Source organism: Ochotona princeps, chromosome 10 (assembly GCF_030435755.1).
Source record: "Ochotona princeps isolate mOchPri1 chromosome 10, mOchPri1.hap1, whole genome shotgun sequence".
Lineage (NCBI taxonomy): Eukaryota > Metazoa > Chordata > Mammalia > Lagomorpha > Ochotonidae > Ochotona > Ochotona princeps.
Window position 1 is genome coordinate 13,237,363 of NC_080841.1, and position 17,459 is coordinate 13,254,821.

Sequence of the window (17,459 nt, forward strand, 5' to 3'; positions counted from 1 at the left end):
TCACCCTCCTTCCTCTTTGCTCTGCGAGTGCTCCTGAACCCGTTAGAACAAAGCCAGCTCCCTGCGGCTGGCCTGAGTCACACCTTGCACACCCACCAGCTGGGAGCCAGGGCGTTTTCAGGTTCCTCTCTCTTGAACACCCTTCCCAGTGCCATGAACACGGCCATCCCAATGCTCATGTGGGGAGTCAGCATTGAGGGCATCCATTTCTAGGCCTCGGTCATTTCTGACATAAACAGTTGCTCCAGGATGAAGTTTCTGGGGTCACAGAGGCATGGGTGTTTGGATTAGGGAGAAGGCACCCTGGATTCCAGACCTTGTTCTTCTTCCACAACCCCCACCCCGCCCCTGCTGTGGTTTTTATCTGAGTATTGTCATATAAAGAATTCCTTACCAAAACTGTTGCCCTATTCGTGAAATAAGTGTGGCTGTTCACTGTGGGGCAGCCTTCAACACTGGCCTGCCCACCCATGTGGCCGCACACCCCATTCACTGTTACTCACATGTCTGCTTGCCAGGGGCTCTCAGCATGGGCAGAAAGGTGAAACTGGGTTCAGGCCAGCCATGGAAAAAGTTGTCTGAGAGAGCCATAAAGGAGGGCTGTGCTTCAGATGCTCATGGTTGGGGTGCCACCTGGATCGCCTGTGTCCCTCTGGGAACACTTGGGTGCACGTGCTGGCCCCACTCCTGATCCCAGCTGATGTGAACCTGGGAGGCAGCAAGTGATGGCTTGGATTCCTGTGACCCACAGAAAGACCACAGAAAGACGTGGATAGAGTTCCTGGCTTTGGCCTGGCACAGCCCTGACTGTTGGGGCATTTGAGGAGTGACCCAGTGGCAGGGAGATCTTTGATTTTGTCTCAAGATTGAGTGCTATCCCATTGTGGGTGTAGACTGCACTTTGAGTATGTACTCCTCGGCTGTTGTAGTGTTTCTGTAATGTGTGTGCAGGTGGAGGGTTTTCAGAAAGTTCATGGCACATGTATACTGTGCAAAAACTGTGTAACTTTTTTCTTTAGAGGTTTATTTATTTATTTGAAAGCTAGCTAGTTCACTCTCCAAATGCCTGCAGCAGAACTGACCAAGCCAAAGCCAGGAGCTGGAAATTCCATCTGGGTCTTCCACATGGGTGGCACTTGAACCATCATCTGCTATTGCTCAGGTGCAGCTGGGGCTTGAGCTGGTACTCTGATTTGGGATGCAGGCATCCCAAGGAGTAGTTTATCATGCTGTGATGTGACACCCACCTCAGAGTTTCACATGTTTGTTTTTTTTTTTTACAAGAGCAAATATCTTTTATTTCCATTTTCCCGAAAACTTCCTAAGGTGTCTTCATACAAATGCCTGTTGAGGTCCCTGCTTCCAGATGGTGTTACTGGGCCCTGTGCCTTGTGTGTAATTTTTGAGGACCAACAACTACACCATCTTACACTTCCTTTTCCATCAACAGTGCATGAGACTTTTAACTTTTCTGTTTATCATCTTCTGTTTTTAATGCATAAATGACCACATTGATAGATTTGAGGTGTGGTCTCCTAGTGTTTTTTGTTCATGTTTGTTTATTTCTGCGTTGAGAGGTACAGAGGAGACAGAGCCTACATCCACCGATTTCTTCCTCCAGTGCCTGCCAAGCGTAGGCTGGACTGGAGGAGCCATGTCTCCCTGGCGGGTGGCAGGCAACCAGCAACTCAGTTCATCGCTGTTGCCTTCTCTAATCTGCACTGGCAGGAAGCTGGGAGCTTGGAACTGAATGCAGGAACTCTGATGTGGGAAGCAGGTGTCTTAGCTGCCCCGGGTCATGGGTCATGGCCTGCGCCTGTTTACCTCTGATTAGCGACAGTGAGCATCTGTGTGGGGCCATTGTCCATTTGCCACGGAGAAGTGTTCAAGTTCTTCACCCACTTTTGCCGAGAGATTTTGTTGTTGTTGTTAGGTTGTAATTCTTTTATATTCTGAATACAAATCCCTTCCCAGATATGTGGTTTACAGATACTTTCTCCGGCTCTGTGGGTTGCTTCTCCTTTTTGTCCTTTGATGTCCTTTGATACACAAAGGTTTTCACTTTGACTCAGCCCAGTTTGTCTTGTTGTGTGTGCTTTAGGTGTCACATCTAAGAGCTTCCTGCCAGATTCCATGGTGTGTGGCTTTCCCTCTGTTTCCTTCTGAGAGCTTTGCAGCTGATGATTCTCTTCTGAGCCACATTCTGCACCTGCTGATGCGGAATCTCTGCTGTCCCCAGAAGTCATGTATTCTAAAGCTTCCCCCCACCTCAAGTGATTTGGGACCAGTCCAGCTTCCCATGTAGTGCAGAAATCTTCTCTGTGGTATGCTTCAAGCCAGTACTGCACCCTGGCTTTTGTGAGCGCAGCGACAGGAGCTTATTCCATTTCCCCCAGGATTTAAATTGCAAGAAAGTCCCAAGCACCCAGGCAGCACCGCCTCCCTGTTGCTGCTACCTGCTGATGCTGATTCTCTCATCTGGGGGTAATGGGATACATGTGACTTTTCACCAGAATATTTTCACATGTTCTTCGTGATGATTGCTCAGACAGTGTCTATACTAGGGAAGAAGCAGCAGGGAAAAGGAAGAGGAGGGAAATCCCCAGCTCATTTCAGGCTTTTGCTGCTGTGACCGGCTTAGCCAGACCTCCTGCTGCCCTGTCACCCTCCTGTGCAAGCGATCAAGTTGTCACTGAGCCACTCAGTGTTGGCACCCAGGCTGCCCACCCACTGTACACTGGGACTCTTCCCGCCAGCATGTTCTGCTCACATCACGACCCCGCAGACAGCCACAGACTGGCTGCTGCTTCTCCTAGATGGGAGCCCAGCACATTTCCACCACTTGACAAGAGAAAAGGAATTTGTTTTGCTAAAAATACGGAGGTCTGGAATTTAATCTAAGCAAGGAGATAAGTTAGTTGCACGGCCATCTGACCTCCCAGGCTGGGCAGCCAGGGCCAGGTGGCAGGGCATCTAGTTCAGCCTCTGTGCAGGGGTGGATATGGGCATGGAGAGGGGCCAGGTGCCCAGAGAGCAGCAAGTGGGAGCCTGTGTGTCCTCTGCTGGTTAATGTGGGTTAGTGTGGCTCAGGGTATCAGTGTTTGTCCCTGTCAATGGGACAGCGGCAAGGCTGAGTCTTAGCTTCGTGTCTGTAAATAGGTGGGGAGCTACTGGCGGGGCCAGCAGCAGTGCTCCAAGCCCCACAACTCCAGAAGCACCAGTTACTTTGCACACAGGTATTGTAGGTACAGGAAGGGTGGCTGTCCAGCACTCCCGCAACCCACCCCCAATGCCAGGAGCCACTGTGCTTTGCCCAGAGTCAACAGACCCTACCTTCACAGACTTGGGGCTGTGAGTCAAGAGACATGGGGATTTCTGGGCAACTTTGCCACGGCCTGTGTCCCTCCCCAGGTAGACCCCTGCATGCTTTGTGTGGCTGGCTGTCCCTGCCTTCTTGCTGCCTCCTGGCCTCCTCTCCCCCACCCTTCCCAGCCTGTCCTCTTGAACTGCGCTTGAGGGCTTGGGAACAGATGGGATCCGTTTCCTCCTTGGCTCTGAAGTGTCCTGACATTGAAAAATGTCAAATAAAATAAACTGTGGGCCCCTGCCTTCTCTCAGGCTGGCGCTCTGCTCCCAGTCCTTAAAGACACATTTCCAGCCAGGCTGTTGGGGCTTTGCCTCGTAGCCGACCTCCTCCGGAGCCGATCTTCTCCATGGGAGCCACACCCACTGCTCCCTGGCCGGTGCTCAGACCCAAGCCTCCATGCCACCCAGCCTCAGTGGCAAGAATTCTCTTGCACTGGGTGCTGGGTTTTCTTGGTTTGCACAAGAGAACCCTTTTGGATTGGGTAGAAGGAGTGGAGCTGTCCCACCTACTTCTCTTGCCTTTGCCAGTCCTGTTTCTTGGCAGTTGTTTGGGTATCTTGGCCAGTGGGAGCTGAGCCAGGCCTGGTCTTGGTGGTGGAACATGGGGACCAGGGATAGAGAGCAGGAGGGGCCGTCCTGGGGCAAGTCCCATGTTCAGGTTCAAGAAGGAGGCTCCAGTTCTGCCTTTAGAGGACTTCCAATGTGAGAGGGAGGTCGAGTGTGGCCAGGGGCCACAGCAGAGAAGGGACTCATAGCTAAGTCCACAGGGGCTACTCCCCCATTGGGGATGGCATCCTGCAGTTACTGGGCTGACCTGTATCTATGCACACAGCCTTGGACCTCCCCTTTCTCCCCCATCACCTTGTGCTTTAGGAGGAGCCCTGGGCTGCCTTGGGATCAGAGCTTCTATCCTAAGCCTTTCTGTTACCTTGTTTAGTTAAGAAGGAAGGAAGGGAGGGAGGGAGGGAATAAGGAAGGAAGAAAAGAAAAAGAAAGAAAGAAAGAAAGAACGAAGAAAGAAAGATCTTTGCCTTGTTAAACTGAGTGGAAAAGGATACTACATAAGAGGGTTTTGGCAAGTATAAAATATCCTCCCCCCACCCACTAGTGCTTGGTGTGCCAGGTAAAGCCACCACTGCAATGCCAACATCCCATATGGGAGCCTATTTGAGACCCAGCTGCTCCTTTTGCAGTCCAGCTGCCCACTAATGGACTGGGAAAGCAACAGGAGACACATGGCCTAAGTACTTGGACTCCTGGCACCCACATTGACAGACCTGGAAGAAGCTCCTGACTCCTGGCTTCAGCCTGTCCTGCCCTGACCTAGTAGGCCGTTTGAGGAGTAAACAAGTGGATGGAAGAGCTCCCTCTGTTTGTAACTCTCAGTGGTGGCTTCTGTCTTCATTAGGGATCATTAGAGCATCAGAATAAGAATTTTTTTTTTAAGATTTACTTATTTGAAAGGCAAATCTACAGAGAGAGGGAGAAACAGAGAGAATGGGATCTTCTGGCTGCTGGTTCAAATGGCTGCAGCGAAGCCAGGGCACCTTAGCTTGGAGCTGGATCAGAAGCAGAGCAGCCACGACTCCAGCCATATAGAATGCTGGCTTTACCGGCTCTGCTACAACCACTGGGCCCCCAGAGTAAAATTTTTTAACTTAATAGGTGAATGTATTAAACATGGCTTCCACTTCTATTTTTGTTTGTTGACAGCCCTGCAGTGTCTTGTAATTAACCAGCCTTGGAGAGTGCACTTACCAACATAGGTGCACCTCCAGCTGGTGCCGTGGTAGCCAGGTCTGGGGCAGACATTCTGCCTGGGCTTGGATCCTGGCTCTTCTGTTGTCATCACCTCCTGCTGTTATAGTTTCCACAGATTTCAACATGTGACCATTCTTAGCCCTTGAACAATAAGACTCAACTGGAAGATGAGGGTTAATTAGCTGATATGTTTACCTGAGATAGTGGAGGTGTTCAGCAGAAGTCCATTAGCTGTTTGATGATGAATGTCAGCAATTTGATGACTTTGGCTGTCACATGCCCCTTCTGAATGGTGACATGGTGTTTGGAAAAGTGTATGCTCACCTTCCTAATTGGAGGGGACGTTTCCCAGGCTTACTGGGAGATGACAAACCAAGTTGTTTGCCAGGCAACATGAATTTGTCCTGATCTGTTTGTGCAGTGTCCTCATGCAGCAAATGGTGCCCAGCTGTGGTCTGGGGCCTGGGAGTGAATTCAGCATGTGGTTGAGCAAATAGTACAGAGTCACACAAGTGGCCGCAACCTCGTTCCTGCCATGATGTGGCTCATTGGGCCATCAGTCCCTCAGTGGAGCATATGTTGCCCAGGTACAAAGAGTGCCTCGAGCTGAAGCCTTTGCCCCATTTGGGCTATTGCAGCAAAATACTGCAGCCTGGCTATTTGTAATGAGCAGAATTCCCTTGCCTCTGGTCAGAGCTTATTTGCTCTGTCACCCCATGGCGGCAGGTGGAAGGGCAAGAGAGCATGCGTGTGCACATAGGAGAGGGAGATCAAACTCCTTGCTTTTCTTATACAAGATGTTATTTATTTGAAAAGCAGGATCACAGAGAAACAGGGAGAGAGAGAAAAAAAGATAGAGATTCTGTCTGCTGATTTGTTCTTCAAATGGCCGCACCAACCAGATCTAGGCTGGGACAAAGCCAGAAGCCAGAACTCCATCCTGGTCTCTCCATGTGGATACCAGGGACCCAAGGACTTGGGCCATTTTCCTATGCCTGCCCAGATACTTTAGCAGGAAGCTGGATTAGAAGTGGAGCAGCCCTTGGGCCCTGCGGCGTGGCCTAGCAGCTTAAGTCCTCGCCTTGAAAGCCCCGTGATCCCATATGTGTGCAGGTTCTAATCCCGGCAGCTCCACTTCCCATCCAGCTCCCTGCTTGTGGCCTGGGAAAGCAGTTGAGGATGGCCCAAAGCTTTGGGACCCTGTACCTGCGTGGGAGACCTGGAAGAGGTTCCTGGCTCCCGGCATCGGATTGGTGCGTACCGGCCTGTTGCGGCTCACTTGGGGAGTGAAACATCGGATGGAAGATCTTCCTCTCTGTCTCTCCTCCTCTCTGTGTATCCGGCTTTCCAATAATAATAAAATCTTTAACAACAACAAAAAAAAAGAAGTGGAGCATCCAGTACTCAAACCAGCTCTTCAATAGGGAACACTGGTGCTACAAGCTATAGCTTAACTGGAACACAGTGCTAACCCCTCACCCCCAACTTACCCTGTAATGGGAGCTCACTCCCACAGCAAGCAACCCACTGCTCTGATCCCAGCATCAGTCCATTCAAAGGTCCTGTCTCTTATCAGTGTTATATTGGCGACTAAGTTTCCAACACAACATCAACCATAGCAGCCGGTTACCCATGGAAGCAGAGCTCAAGGAAGTGTGTGCAAATGGTGTATTTGGGCAGCGGTCCCAGAGGCACTGTTGGGGAGTGGGATGAATCAGGGAAGAGAAGGCAGCTTGCACAAAGTGTGCTCCTGAGTAGGTTCCTGCTGCAGACATTGCAGGCTCGGGGTTTGTGGAAGAGGCCATGGAGTACACCTGCTCTGCCCAAGGGCAAGGACGGTATACCTTCAGTAACTTTCACACTCCCGTCCTCCCATTCAGTCTCTGCTGAGGGCAGGGTCCAGGGGTACTGGTAGGCGCCAGTTCTCAGGTGCCTGAAGTATTGCCATTGGGTGGGTCTCTGAGCACTGACAGCAGAAAAAGCCTAACTGGGACACCCGTGCCATTCATTGGGAGGGAAGGAAGAAGGGAAAGCAGGGAGTGGGGAGGGGTGGCTGCAGAACGGCCTGGACTCACACTGCTCATTTTCACCAATAACATAGAGAGCAATTCTCCTCAGCCGGTACAGGGTTAATCTGTATCCTACATCTATTCAGATCTAAAGAGATTGGTGGAAGGTTCGAGCAAGCCAGGTATTCCAGGGGGAGCTGCTGGGTGGATGCTAGTTGCCATGGCAACCAATGCCAACTAAGGGGTGGCCCCTCCTCTGGGTGTCCTAGTAACCTACAATCAGGCTGCTAGAGCTTCCGCTGAGAGCAGTGACATGCAGTCTGTGTGACAACTGGGGCGGATGAAGCATGGAAGATGCCATTGAATGGGTGTGACTTTCCCCCGTTACCTGTCTGTCCTCTTTTTGCCTGCTCTTGCCTGTCCTCCTCTTCCCCACAGACTTCATGTCCTGTCATGGCTGCCTGGGCTTGCGTGGCACCTGGAAGTCCCATGCAGCCAGATGCCACAGGAAGAGCCCCAATGTGGAGGCATAACCAGCATGGGTCCAGGTCCCAGCCTGAAGGCTCTTGGAAGGCTGTTTATCCCGTCTGAATAGGAACAGGGACTGGGGAGTATTGTTGTTGGGATGTAAGGAGATAGCTTGTGCAATGCCATTGGTATGCAGTAGGAGCCCAGTAAATGTCACCTCCCTTCCTCCCTCCTCTCAGTTGGTTCCTAGAAAACCAACAGAGGCCGTCTAAGAGTGGGAGGAGGCTCCTGCCTGGGCTACGATGCCCAAATCATCTTTTGACTTTGCCAAGTCTCCCGCCTCCCTTGTTCCAGTGTGTCTGCTGCTGGGTCAGCCTGGAGCTGAATTATACTGTACTAATGGGTGCTTTTCTGATTCTCTAACTGTTGCATCACACATATGGTTTACACAGCACTAATATGGCATTCTTTTCTTCAATTTGAATCATACTGTGAAGTACACATTCTTTTCTCTATTTACAAGGGAGGAAATTGGGACTTGTCTGAACGGACTTGGCAGGACCCAGACTTTTGACTTCCATGTCCTGTATTCTTCCCAGGTGACCCACTGCCTGGCTGGTGCAGCAGGAAGCCTGGGAACATGTTAGGGGAGCAGGGGTTGTTATGCCATCCACCCAAGACCCTCCGAAGAACAGCGATTCCCCCAGCACCTGACGGCCTACATTCTTGGCCTTGCTGCTGTTGAGTGGCCACTGAACACCTCCTTCTGGAGTGCCCCTAAGTGACCCCCTGTGTCTTCTAGGAGGGATTGTTGCTTAGGGGAGCTACAGAATGGCCACAGCCAAGCGCTCTGGGCCACGGGCAGCAGAAGCTAGCCCAAGTCGTATGAATGCAAGTCCTTGTCTGATTGTGGCTCAAAGGCTGAGCTGTCCTTGGGGGTGCTCAGCAGAGACCAGTGCTGAGCTCTGGGTGCTCAGATGTTGCTGGCTGGGCAGCAAAAGAGCATTCAATGCAGCTGAAGAAAGGCCAGCAGGCTGGGTAGGGGACAGGGATCTATGTACAGGGCTGCCCCACAAGGCTGCAGATTGAGTCGTCTCAGGGTACATTGGAAGTAAGCACAAATAGATGTGTACTAATAGACAGGAAGAGAAAAGCCAGGCCAGAGAGACCCAGGGCCTGTAGCTCCCCAGGAGACATACCAGCAGTCACCAAACATGCAAAGGACAGGGTCTCAGAGAAAGTCGGCAAGACTGCTGGGGTTGGGCGGCGGCGGGGAGGCTATGCCACTGGCACACAGAGCCAGTGCACTCGTGATGTGCACGCCAAAGAATGGCAATGAGAGACAAGGCCCCAGCCAGGCACCCGGGATACAAAGAGGCTGTGTGTGCCGGAGGGCAGTCCATTGAGAATGTGGGCACACGGGGCAGGCAGCAGCCACAGGGCACCCCAAGCATCTAAGAGGTGCAGGGGAGAGCCCCCTCTGCTCAGCCTAGCAGGGCAAGTGTGTGCTCACCAGCCCGCCCCGCCTTCGTTGACCAGCTCATCCTAAAAGGCTCTATCTTGTGCCTTTCTGCGAGGCATCCCTGGCTGGTAGCAGGCAGGTTGCTGACCCCAGTTGCTGACTGCTCACCTCGACCTCTTGCAGCTTTTGTCCCTGGCCCCCTCCTCTCGCCAGCTGTCTCTTTCCATCTCTCTGCTTCCAACACTGGCTTGTGTCTGGACCCTCAGGGCTTGATGACAAGGGGGACATTTCAGGAATGACACTATCTTTGTGTCTGCGGCTGTGTGGACAGGCATGGGTGGTGGGGCGTCTGGCCTCGGGCGTTCCCAGGGCTGCTGAACATTCTGCCGAGTGTTATTGGGAGAGGAGGAACACAGCTTATCTGGCAGTCACTGCCCTTTTCCAAGCCACAAGCCTCTTGCACATAGGCTCTGGGGGAGAGCCAGCTGTCCTGGGCTCACACTGAAGCCAACTTCCCCCAGATGTTCTCTATTCTCTGTATTCAGCCAAAGCAAGGAGCTCCTCCTGGGAGGTTCCAGCCAAGAGATGCTATCCTTCCCGACACTGAGCAGGTGCTCCTGAATTGTGTTCGACAACGGACACACAATCTCGTCTGTCTCCAGCAATTTTTGGTTAGTTTCCTATTCCTGGGAGGCAGTATAGCCCATAGAGGGAACAGTCTGGAGTCCCTCTGGCCTTTAGTTACTAATTTCCAGTTCACCATTCACTCCCCACTTGCCTTGTGGTTCAGTCTCATCATTGCAGACAAGAGGATAGCAACGCACAGCCCAAGCTTTTGGCTGCTATAGGCGGTAAGTACTTGGAGAGCACCTGCTGTATGCCAACACTGCAGATACAAGAGAAAAATAGACTTGTGTACAAAAATGAATATGGCAAATGGTTAGGAGGCGCTGTATGCACAGGAAAAGTAAAGCAGGCTGAGAGTAATAGAGATAGGCTTCTTCAGAAATTATGCAGGTAGCCCAGGACGGGCCCATCCTGACAAACAGGAAAGTGTGTGCAAAGGCTCGGAGGTTCAGTGTGTGTGAACCAGGGTAAACAAGAGGGAGGGTGGTAGGAAATGAGGCCAGGAGATGGCCGAGGACCAAGTAAAGAAGGGCTTCAGGTAAGAGCCAGTCCTCCTGGAGGACTTCAGGGAGGAGGTGGCACAGTCTGACCTAATCCACAGAGCAGCTATGGCTGCTGTGAGAAGGAACCCCAAGGACGTCAGGCAGGAGCAGGTGGTGGACCGCTCCAGGATGTAGAGCTAGAAGGATGTAGGGCAGAAGGGTTCAGGTTAGAGGTGCATTCTCAGGCGATGACATGAAGCTTTGCCATTGCTTCCCAGAAATTCAGGCTGAAGGCTGGGGTCCCAGGTGCTTAGGTTGTTCTGAGACAGTTGCTCCTGGTGTGGGGGTCTCTTGAGGTACAGGAAATACACCCACATGGTACACTCAGGAATCCTCCCTGAGACCAACCCTCCCAGCTCTGGTTGCAGAAGCAGCCCCTCCCATTCTCTTCCCCACCCCCATCTTCCTTTTCGTTATCCTTTGTTCTCAGGACTGTGCAAAGATGCTGATCCGTGGGATGGTGGGAGAGGATATTGGTCTGGCACTGAACTGCTCAGAGCTGGCTCTCAGTGGCTGGCTTCCAGCTGGGAGGACCGTGGTGGGAAGGGAGTCTCCTCAAAGGCCTGCAGGACCCCTCCTGCAGCTGGCTCAGGGAGCCACCCCAGCTGTGTCTCTGCCACCTATCTCCAAAACTTTTCTGCCTGAGCCCTACACCAGCCCTGCAGGAGAAGGTGGCAAGAACTGGTGCCACCAGCTAGTAGAAAGGACCCTGTGTGGGCTGCATGTAGGTCTCTAGAGCTGTGTGCCCACCCTGTCTGCCCCTCACTTCCTCCCTCCTCTGTGCAAATGAGATTCCAGCTGTCCTGTTGGGCTCCCACTGGCAGGTTCTCCGACCATGTGACCTGGGTCTGCTTCAGGCTGCCTGGTGCCTCCTCCCAGGGACCTGGAGGTTGGTGAAGGAGGTGGCAGTTGGGTGCCGGCAGGGAAGAAGCTGGCCAGGCCCTTACGCAGGAACCCTGGTGAGCCCAGGAGTTGCTGAGAGGCTAAGTAACCTACTGGGGACGGCCATTGACGTTGTGATTGATCCGTACCCCCCATCCCTCACTCTAGCTCCTTATTCCAGCTTCCTGTTAATGCAAGACCCCAGCAGGTGTGGTGATGGACCAAGTTATTGAGTCTCTGCCACCCATGTGGCAGACCTGGATTGAGTTCCTGCTTCCTGGCTTCAACCCCAGCCTACCCCAGCCTTCGCTTGTGTGTGAAATGTAAGCCAGTGGATACTAACGTTTTTCTCTCTCTCTTCCTTTCTCTCTCTCCTCTCTCTGTCTCTCTCTTTCTCTCTCATCCTGTCTTCCAAGCTTGGGCCGAAGTATCTTAGGCTCCTCTCTTTCCCCTGTTCTGAAGCAGTTTATCAAGACCTGCCTCGCTTTAGATCAAATTGGAAGTAGGATGACATCACCCACTTCCAAGTGCAGTAGAAACTTCTGCTATGCCGAGGCCAGGAGGGATTTTTCCAGACCCTCTCGCCCAGGTCACAGCAGAGGGGTTCCCCGGTTTGTTTGTTTGATTGTTTGTTTGGTGGGGCGTTGACCTTCACTGTATGGAAAGAGTTCATTGGCTGAGCCCCACTCCCTTTCCTCCTCCCTGGTTCCTCCTTTGGGCTCTCATTGCTCCTTCTTCCCATCCCTGAGCTGTAAAAGGCTTTTTTGTCTCAAGGCTGCCAGCTCAGCCTGGCCAGGGTGTGGAGGGGTTTGGGGCCAAGAGGGGTCCAGACTTGGGGACGGGGCAAGGGATTTTCCAGGTAGGAACTGAGAGCTGTGTCATCGATGGGGAGAGAATGAACCAGGGCCAGTCATGGGGCAGGGAAGTGGACACTGTCCTTGAACCCTGGTCTTCTCAAGGGGCTGATTTTGGGGGCTTCGCAGGGGTTCAAGGATGTGGCCAGTCCCAGACCAATGACATTGGACCCCAGGCCACCATGGCACGTGGCACTAGAGTTCACAGCATCTAAGTGCTTATCAAGTCAGTCTCTCTCTATCTGTCTCTCTCTCTCTTCCTTCCCCTCCCATACCCCACCCTAACCAACCACGCCAGCCTCTGAGGCTACTGTCCATGGCTCAGGCAAATGTCCCCACGAGCAATGGCTGTCAGCATTGCAGGAGTGAAATCTTGGCTGAGAAGACGGTTAACCTGAGGCCAGGCCGCTCCAGACGTCTTTGTGGGGAGGAGGTAAAAGGGACACCCTCTCCTCCACAGAGTCCAGCCAAGGGGCTTCATGCATGAGTCTGGGGTCTGCCCTCTGCTACTGCAGACATTTCCTGGTATTTCTGTACCTCAGTTTTCCCCTTGTAAAGATCCACTCAGATGTTACAGACCCAGGGGCGTGGGAGCTCAGCACTCCCACCTTCTCACATGGACCTGCCTCTCCCTCTTTCCTGTCCTCCTCACTGTGTGTGTGTGTGTGTATGTGTGCGTGTGCGCGTGTAGATATCAGCTGCCTCCACACCTTCGGCCAGCTCTGCCCAGAAAGGAGTACTCACAGCTACTCTTGCATTCTCCACACACCGCCATCCCCAGAATCAGGTGACTAGGCCACCCTGTCCCCCTAATTCTGCAAAAGTCCCGTGGTGGGCTTGTCACTTGCGGAGCTGGGCTGCTTACCAGGGAAACTCTCCCAGACCACCTCTCTCGTTCATGCCACTGTCTGGTTATGCAGAGTGCCTTGACCTGGGTGTTGAAAACAGCCCCGACTCTCAGGCCCTGCCCTGAGCTCCAGAAAAGTTCATTCTGGCCCCTCACCACATAGGAGAGTATACTCCACCATGACCCCACATCCCCTGTTCAGGAGGAAACAGGGACAAACACGGAGGTGGCTACGTGGGACTCTGCTGCCTTCCAGCAGCTCAGTCCTGGAGCCCAAGGAGGAGTAGGGGGTCAGAATCTGCTGGGCACCCTCCCCTTCTCTGCATAAAACTGCAGGTGGAGGCTGAGAGCCACATGGCAAGGCTGTAGAAGGCTAGTCCATTTCCCAGTTCTCTCTACCTGCCCTTATTCCTTCCAGGCAGACCCAAGAGCTAGCTCTGGGTCAGACGCCCTGCTGCTGGCATCCCCTGGCTGATGCAGGGCTGGGATTCCACGCCAGATCCTGCTAATGAGAATCCCTTCTGTGTCCCATAAGCATTCCCCAGATGCCTCTGCAGCTGCTCTGCACAGCTGTGGACAGATACCCCCTCCCACTGGGGAGTACACTGCTCTCCCCTCCCTTACATCACTGAGACAGGAGAGCCGGATGAGGGGCATCTCCATTCAGGCACTCCAGGCTGGACCAAGGTGGAGAAAAAAGGTCTACCTGCCTCACTCTGCTGCCCACAGCCAGCCTGGCTAGAGACCAGGCAGGAGGAGCCTGGGAGCTGCAAGTCTGCCCTGAATGACCGCCCAAGCAGTCGGAAGTGCAGAAAGTGTCCCAGGGGTTGGTCTGGCCCTTCACTCCCCTTTGATGGGAGCAGATTAGGAATATGTGGGAACAATGCACATCTTCATGGACGAGGTCCTAAGTCAAGACAGAGGTGTGCCCCCCCACACTCCCCGCTGAAGTTTGCCCCTGTCCCAGGTCAATGGCTTGTGGTAGATGGGCTTGAGGGGAGAGAGTAATTGTTGGGGATCACAGCACCTTGTAGGTCTCTGTAAGGATGGGGGCTGGGGGATGTCTCAGGAGGAGTAGGAGTCTCCTCTCATTTCACAGCTGTGATAACTGAGACCCAGGAGGCTAAAAAGGTGCTTGACCTGGGGTGTTGTGTGTAACTTAGTCACATGGAGCAGAGAGGAGGGAAAAAACCACCTCCATCTGCTGGTTTACTCCTCAAATGCCTGCAACAAACAGACAGTGCAGGCTAGGTGAAAGCCAGGAGCTGGAGCCTCGGTCCAGGGCCTCCCACATTGGGTACAGGGAACTTGAGCGCACCAGCAGAGGTGGAGCCGGGACTAGAGGCCAGGCACTTCAGATGGGATTGCAGGGGTCTGCAGCCACACAAGATACCAAGATACCCGCACTGTAAAAAGAAAGAATTAATGTTGTTTTGTTGCTGCAAAAAAAGCAGATGTGCATGGTGCATTTCTGTGATGAAGTTTTCCCAGTTGTGCAATTTTCAGTGGGATTGGGACCAACCAGAAATACTCAGGAATGAGGACAGAAATGCAGGTTTGGGGGTGGGAGGAATTGCCCCTTCTTTCTTTGCAGAACAGGGAGGACTCTGGAGGGGAGGCCCTGCCACTGGATCCCACTTTCTAATTTTTTTTTTAACCGTTCATTAAACCAGCAGGGCAGAGCAAGCATACCTTTCATCCAGCCTGTGCTTGGATAATGTGGGCCCCATCCCCTGAGGCTGGGGCTCTCCAGGACAGGGTAGAGTGGTTTGTGCCATCTTACCTGCCCTGCCTCCACAGCTGTTCTGAACTAGCTTCTGGTAAGCTGTACGTTCATCCTCCACAGCCCTCCACAGCCCTCCACAGTGCACTGCAGTGCACTGAACCCCTTGCCCTAATTCTGATTAATGCCTGAAGGTCTAGGAAGGGGCCAGAAGGAGGCTCTCTATGGGTTTGATTCTGCCTGGGCCTCCCCAACCTGATACCCACAAGTGCACAGCCCCAACAAGGGAGCTGGCAGTGCCTGGCTGCTCATGCCCTCTTCTGCTCTGGGCATCATGCACAAAGCCAAGGGCCACAGCTGGTATTGCAGGGGTTAACTCTAGAGCAACCTTAGTGGAGGTCTAGGCCACCAGCCCTCTTCAGCAGCTCTGGGCTTCTGAAGCCACCATCATCGGAGCGGTGGAGGCTGCGGTGGCTCTTTGTCTACCTGCTTTGGGCCTTAAAGAGCCCGCCGGCAGCCAGCATCACCAGGGTTTGGGACAGAAGTCAGTGGAGGGAAAATAGGGCACTGTCACTTTAAGTACAGCTGGAGCCTTAAGTCGGAGCCTGGTGGTGGAGAGAAAAGCAAGCGGAGGGCCGGTGAGGGCTGGGTTTCTGGCCTCCGCGTGGCCTGTGGCTAGTACCTTTGTGGGTGTGCGCTGAGTGCCAGGCCAGGGTAGTCCCGTGGGGTGCTGGGTGCCTGGCCCGCGGATGGCCATCTGAGCCAGGGAAGATGCTTCATCTGGCTCTGCCCAGGTCGGGAAGGACAGGAAATTTACCCTGCAGGTAAGCACCCCCCGGCCCGGGCCAGACTGCGGGTACTTGGGGGCCACAAGGTGCCAGTCCCCAACCCCACAGCTGCAGCCCCTGTGGTGGTGGATGTGGGGTCCGCAAGAAGGAGGGTGTTGGCAGCACCGGCTTTTCCATCAGAGGGAGGCGCGCCACCGCCACCAGCAGCAGCACCATTGCCACTCAAGCCTTCTGGTCCCCAGCATTCGACTTGCTGGCCATCAGGGCAGGGCTGGAGGGCGAGGGGGTAAGGGTGGGTCCGCAGGGGGCTTAGAGCTCCGGGGAGACACAGATGGGGCTGAGACAATGGCACAACTTGATTGAACTTCATGTTTGCTGCAGTGTGTGGAGCCTAGGGGTTTCAGGGATCCTGGGGACCAGGCTGGTGGGTGGAGGAGGATCTGCAGCCCTAGAGGGGAGCTCAGCCTAGGGGCTCCCTGGCCTCTAGGGCCATCCTGGGGTGGCAAGAGGCTGGGGAAGACAGGGTGAGAGCTGGGGAAGGGAGGGTGCCGCCTGGTTGGAGTTCTACTAGAGGGAGTCTCCCAGGCAAAGTCCTGGGAAGGCAAGGGTGATACCCCGGGGTGCCTTGGGGCTGGGGAAGTGAGGTGGCCACAGCTGTCCCGGGACCTTCCAAGACTTAGAAACTGCACTTCCCAGGTTGGGTCAGGAAACCCCAGCAGCCTGGAAAGCAGGATTGGGGCTTTCAGTTTCCTTGGAGAGCAACCCCGTCCCCTGACCTGGCTCCCTGTCCAGCGTGCACACTCCTTTGCTTCTCTGACCCAGGTCCTCTACAGAGAACTGCCCCCCTGTCCCCCCCCCTCCCCCCCCACAGAGGTCTGGGTTAGGAATAAAAAAGTGGGTGGGACAGGGCGGGGTGGATTTAGGGAGAGAGGCACCTTCTGTTTCAGGGACCTGGGAGACCCTTGGGCACCAGGGTCCTGCTGGCTCCAGACTAGTGCCCAGGGTACTGCAGCTCAGCAGTTTTTCTGGAAGGTGCCTAGGGCCCCTGTGATCAGTTTGCAACAGTGGCTGGTTTTGGTGTATGTCCCATAAGAGGAAGTAGCTCAGAAAGAGCGGATCTATCTTGGGACTTCTCTCACTTCAGCAGAGGTCAGTGCAGCCTGCGCCCCTCCTTCCCCCATCCTGCACCCCAGTTGGGGTCTCTCGGTCCACACAGGGTATTCCTGGGGAGATGCTCTTGACTCCTCACATTTGCCTGTGTTCTTTCCTGGCCTCCTCTGGTTTGGGAGGTGTGAAGATGCCCCCACTCCCAGCCTGAGCCCATCACAGCCTGCTGACAGAGCCTGCCCCACCCTTACTTTCTTTCTTTTTTTTTTTTTTGAAGATTTATTTATTTTATTACAAAGTCAGATATACAGAGAGGAGGAGAGACAGAGAGGAAGATCTTCCGTCCAATGAGTCACTCCCCAAGTGACCACAACGGCCGGTGATACGCCGATCAGAAGCCAGGAGCCAGGAACTTCCTCCAGGTCTCCCACATGGGTGCAGCGTCCCAAGGCTTTGGGCCGTCCTCCACTGCTTTCCCAGGCCACAAACAGGGAGCTGGATGGGAAGAGGAGTTGCCGGGATTAGAACCGGTGCCCACATGGGATCCTGGTGCGTTCAAGGTGAGAACTTTAGCTGCTAGGCCACGCCGCTGGCCCCTCACCCTTTCTTTAAAGTCCACATTCCCGGGCCCCACCCCAACCTCCTGGGGAACCTGACTTTGCATTCTAAGAGTTTTATCCTTGCACCCCCACCCCCCCCAGCTGCAGTACAGTCTTTCAGCTCTTCACCTGGCAGGTGTGTTGGGGCGGGACCTACGGACCAGAGCAGATCAGGTTACACCTACCCCAGCTGCTGCCTGCCGGGCTGGAGCTGGAGCCTGGCCTGCGCTTTTCTTCCCATCTATGCCCAAGAACCCCAGGCCCACTGTTGCTGGTGGGCAATGGGATATACCCAGTGTGGTAAAGGTCTCAGATTGCCACACCTCAAGTACAAGACTTAACCAAGCTGGGTGCACTTGCAGAGGAAGAGCTGAAAAGCGGCAGTCTGAGGTGTTTGGCTGAGGTCCCCCTACCCCCACATCCC

General features: G+C 53.8%; 1 protein-coding gene across 7 annotated transcripts in view; it reads left to right on the forward strand.

Moving 5' to 3' along the window:
• Positions 1-17,459, forward strand: part of NAV1 (neuron navigator 1) — a 212,590-nt gene that overhangs the window by 132,005 nt on the left and 63,126 nt on the right. The window contains exon 1 of one of the 7 annotated variants that reach the window (XM_004578770.3): positions 15,163-15,365. The exons of 5 other annotated variants lie outside the window; for them this stretch is intronic. In XM_004578770.3, coding sequence (XP_004578827.2) covers positions 15,313-15,365 — 53 coding nt within the window. In that variant the 5' untranslated portion in view covers positions 15,163-15,312. Of the gene's footprint in view, positions 1-15,162; positions 15,366-17,459 lie in introns of those variants that run through there. One more of the 7 variants, XM_058668998.1, reaches the window with a different exon arrangement.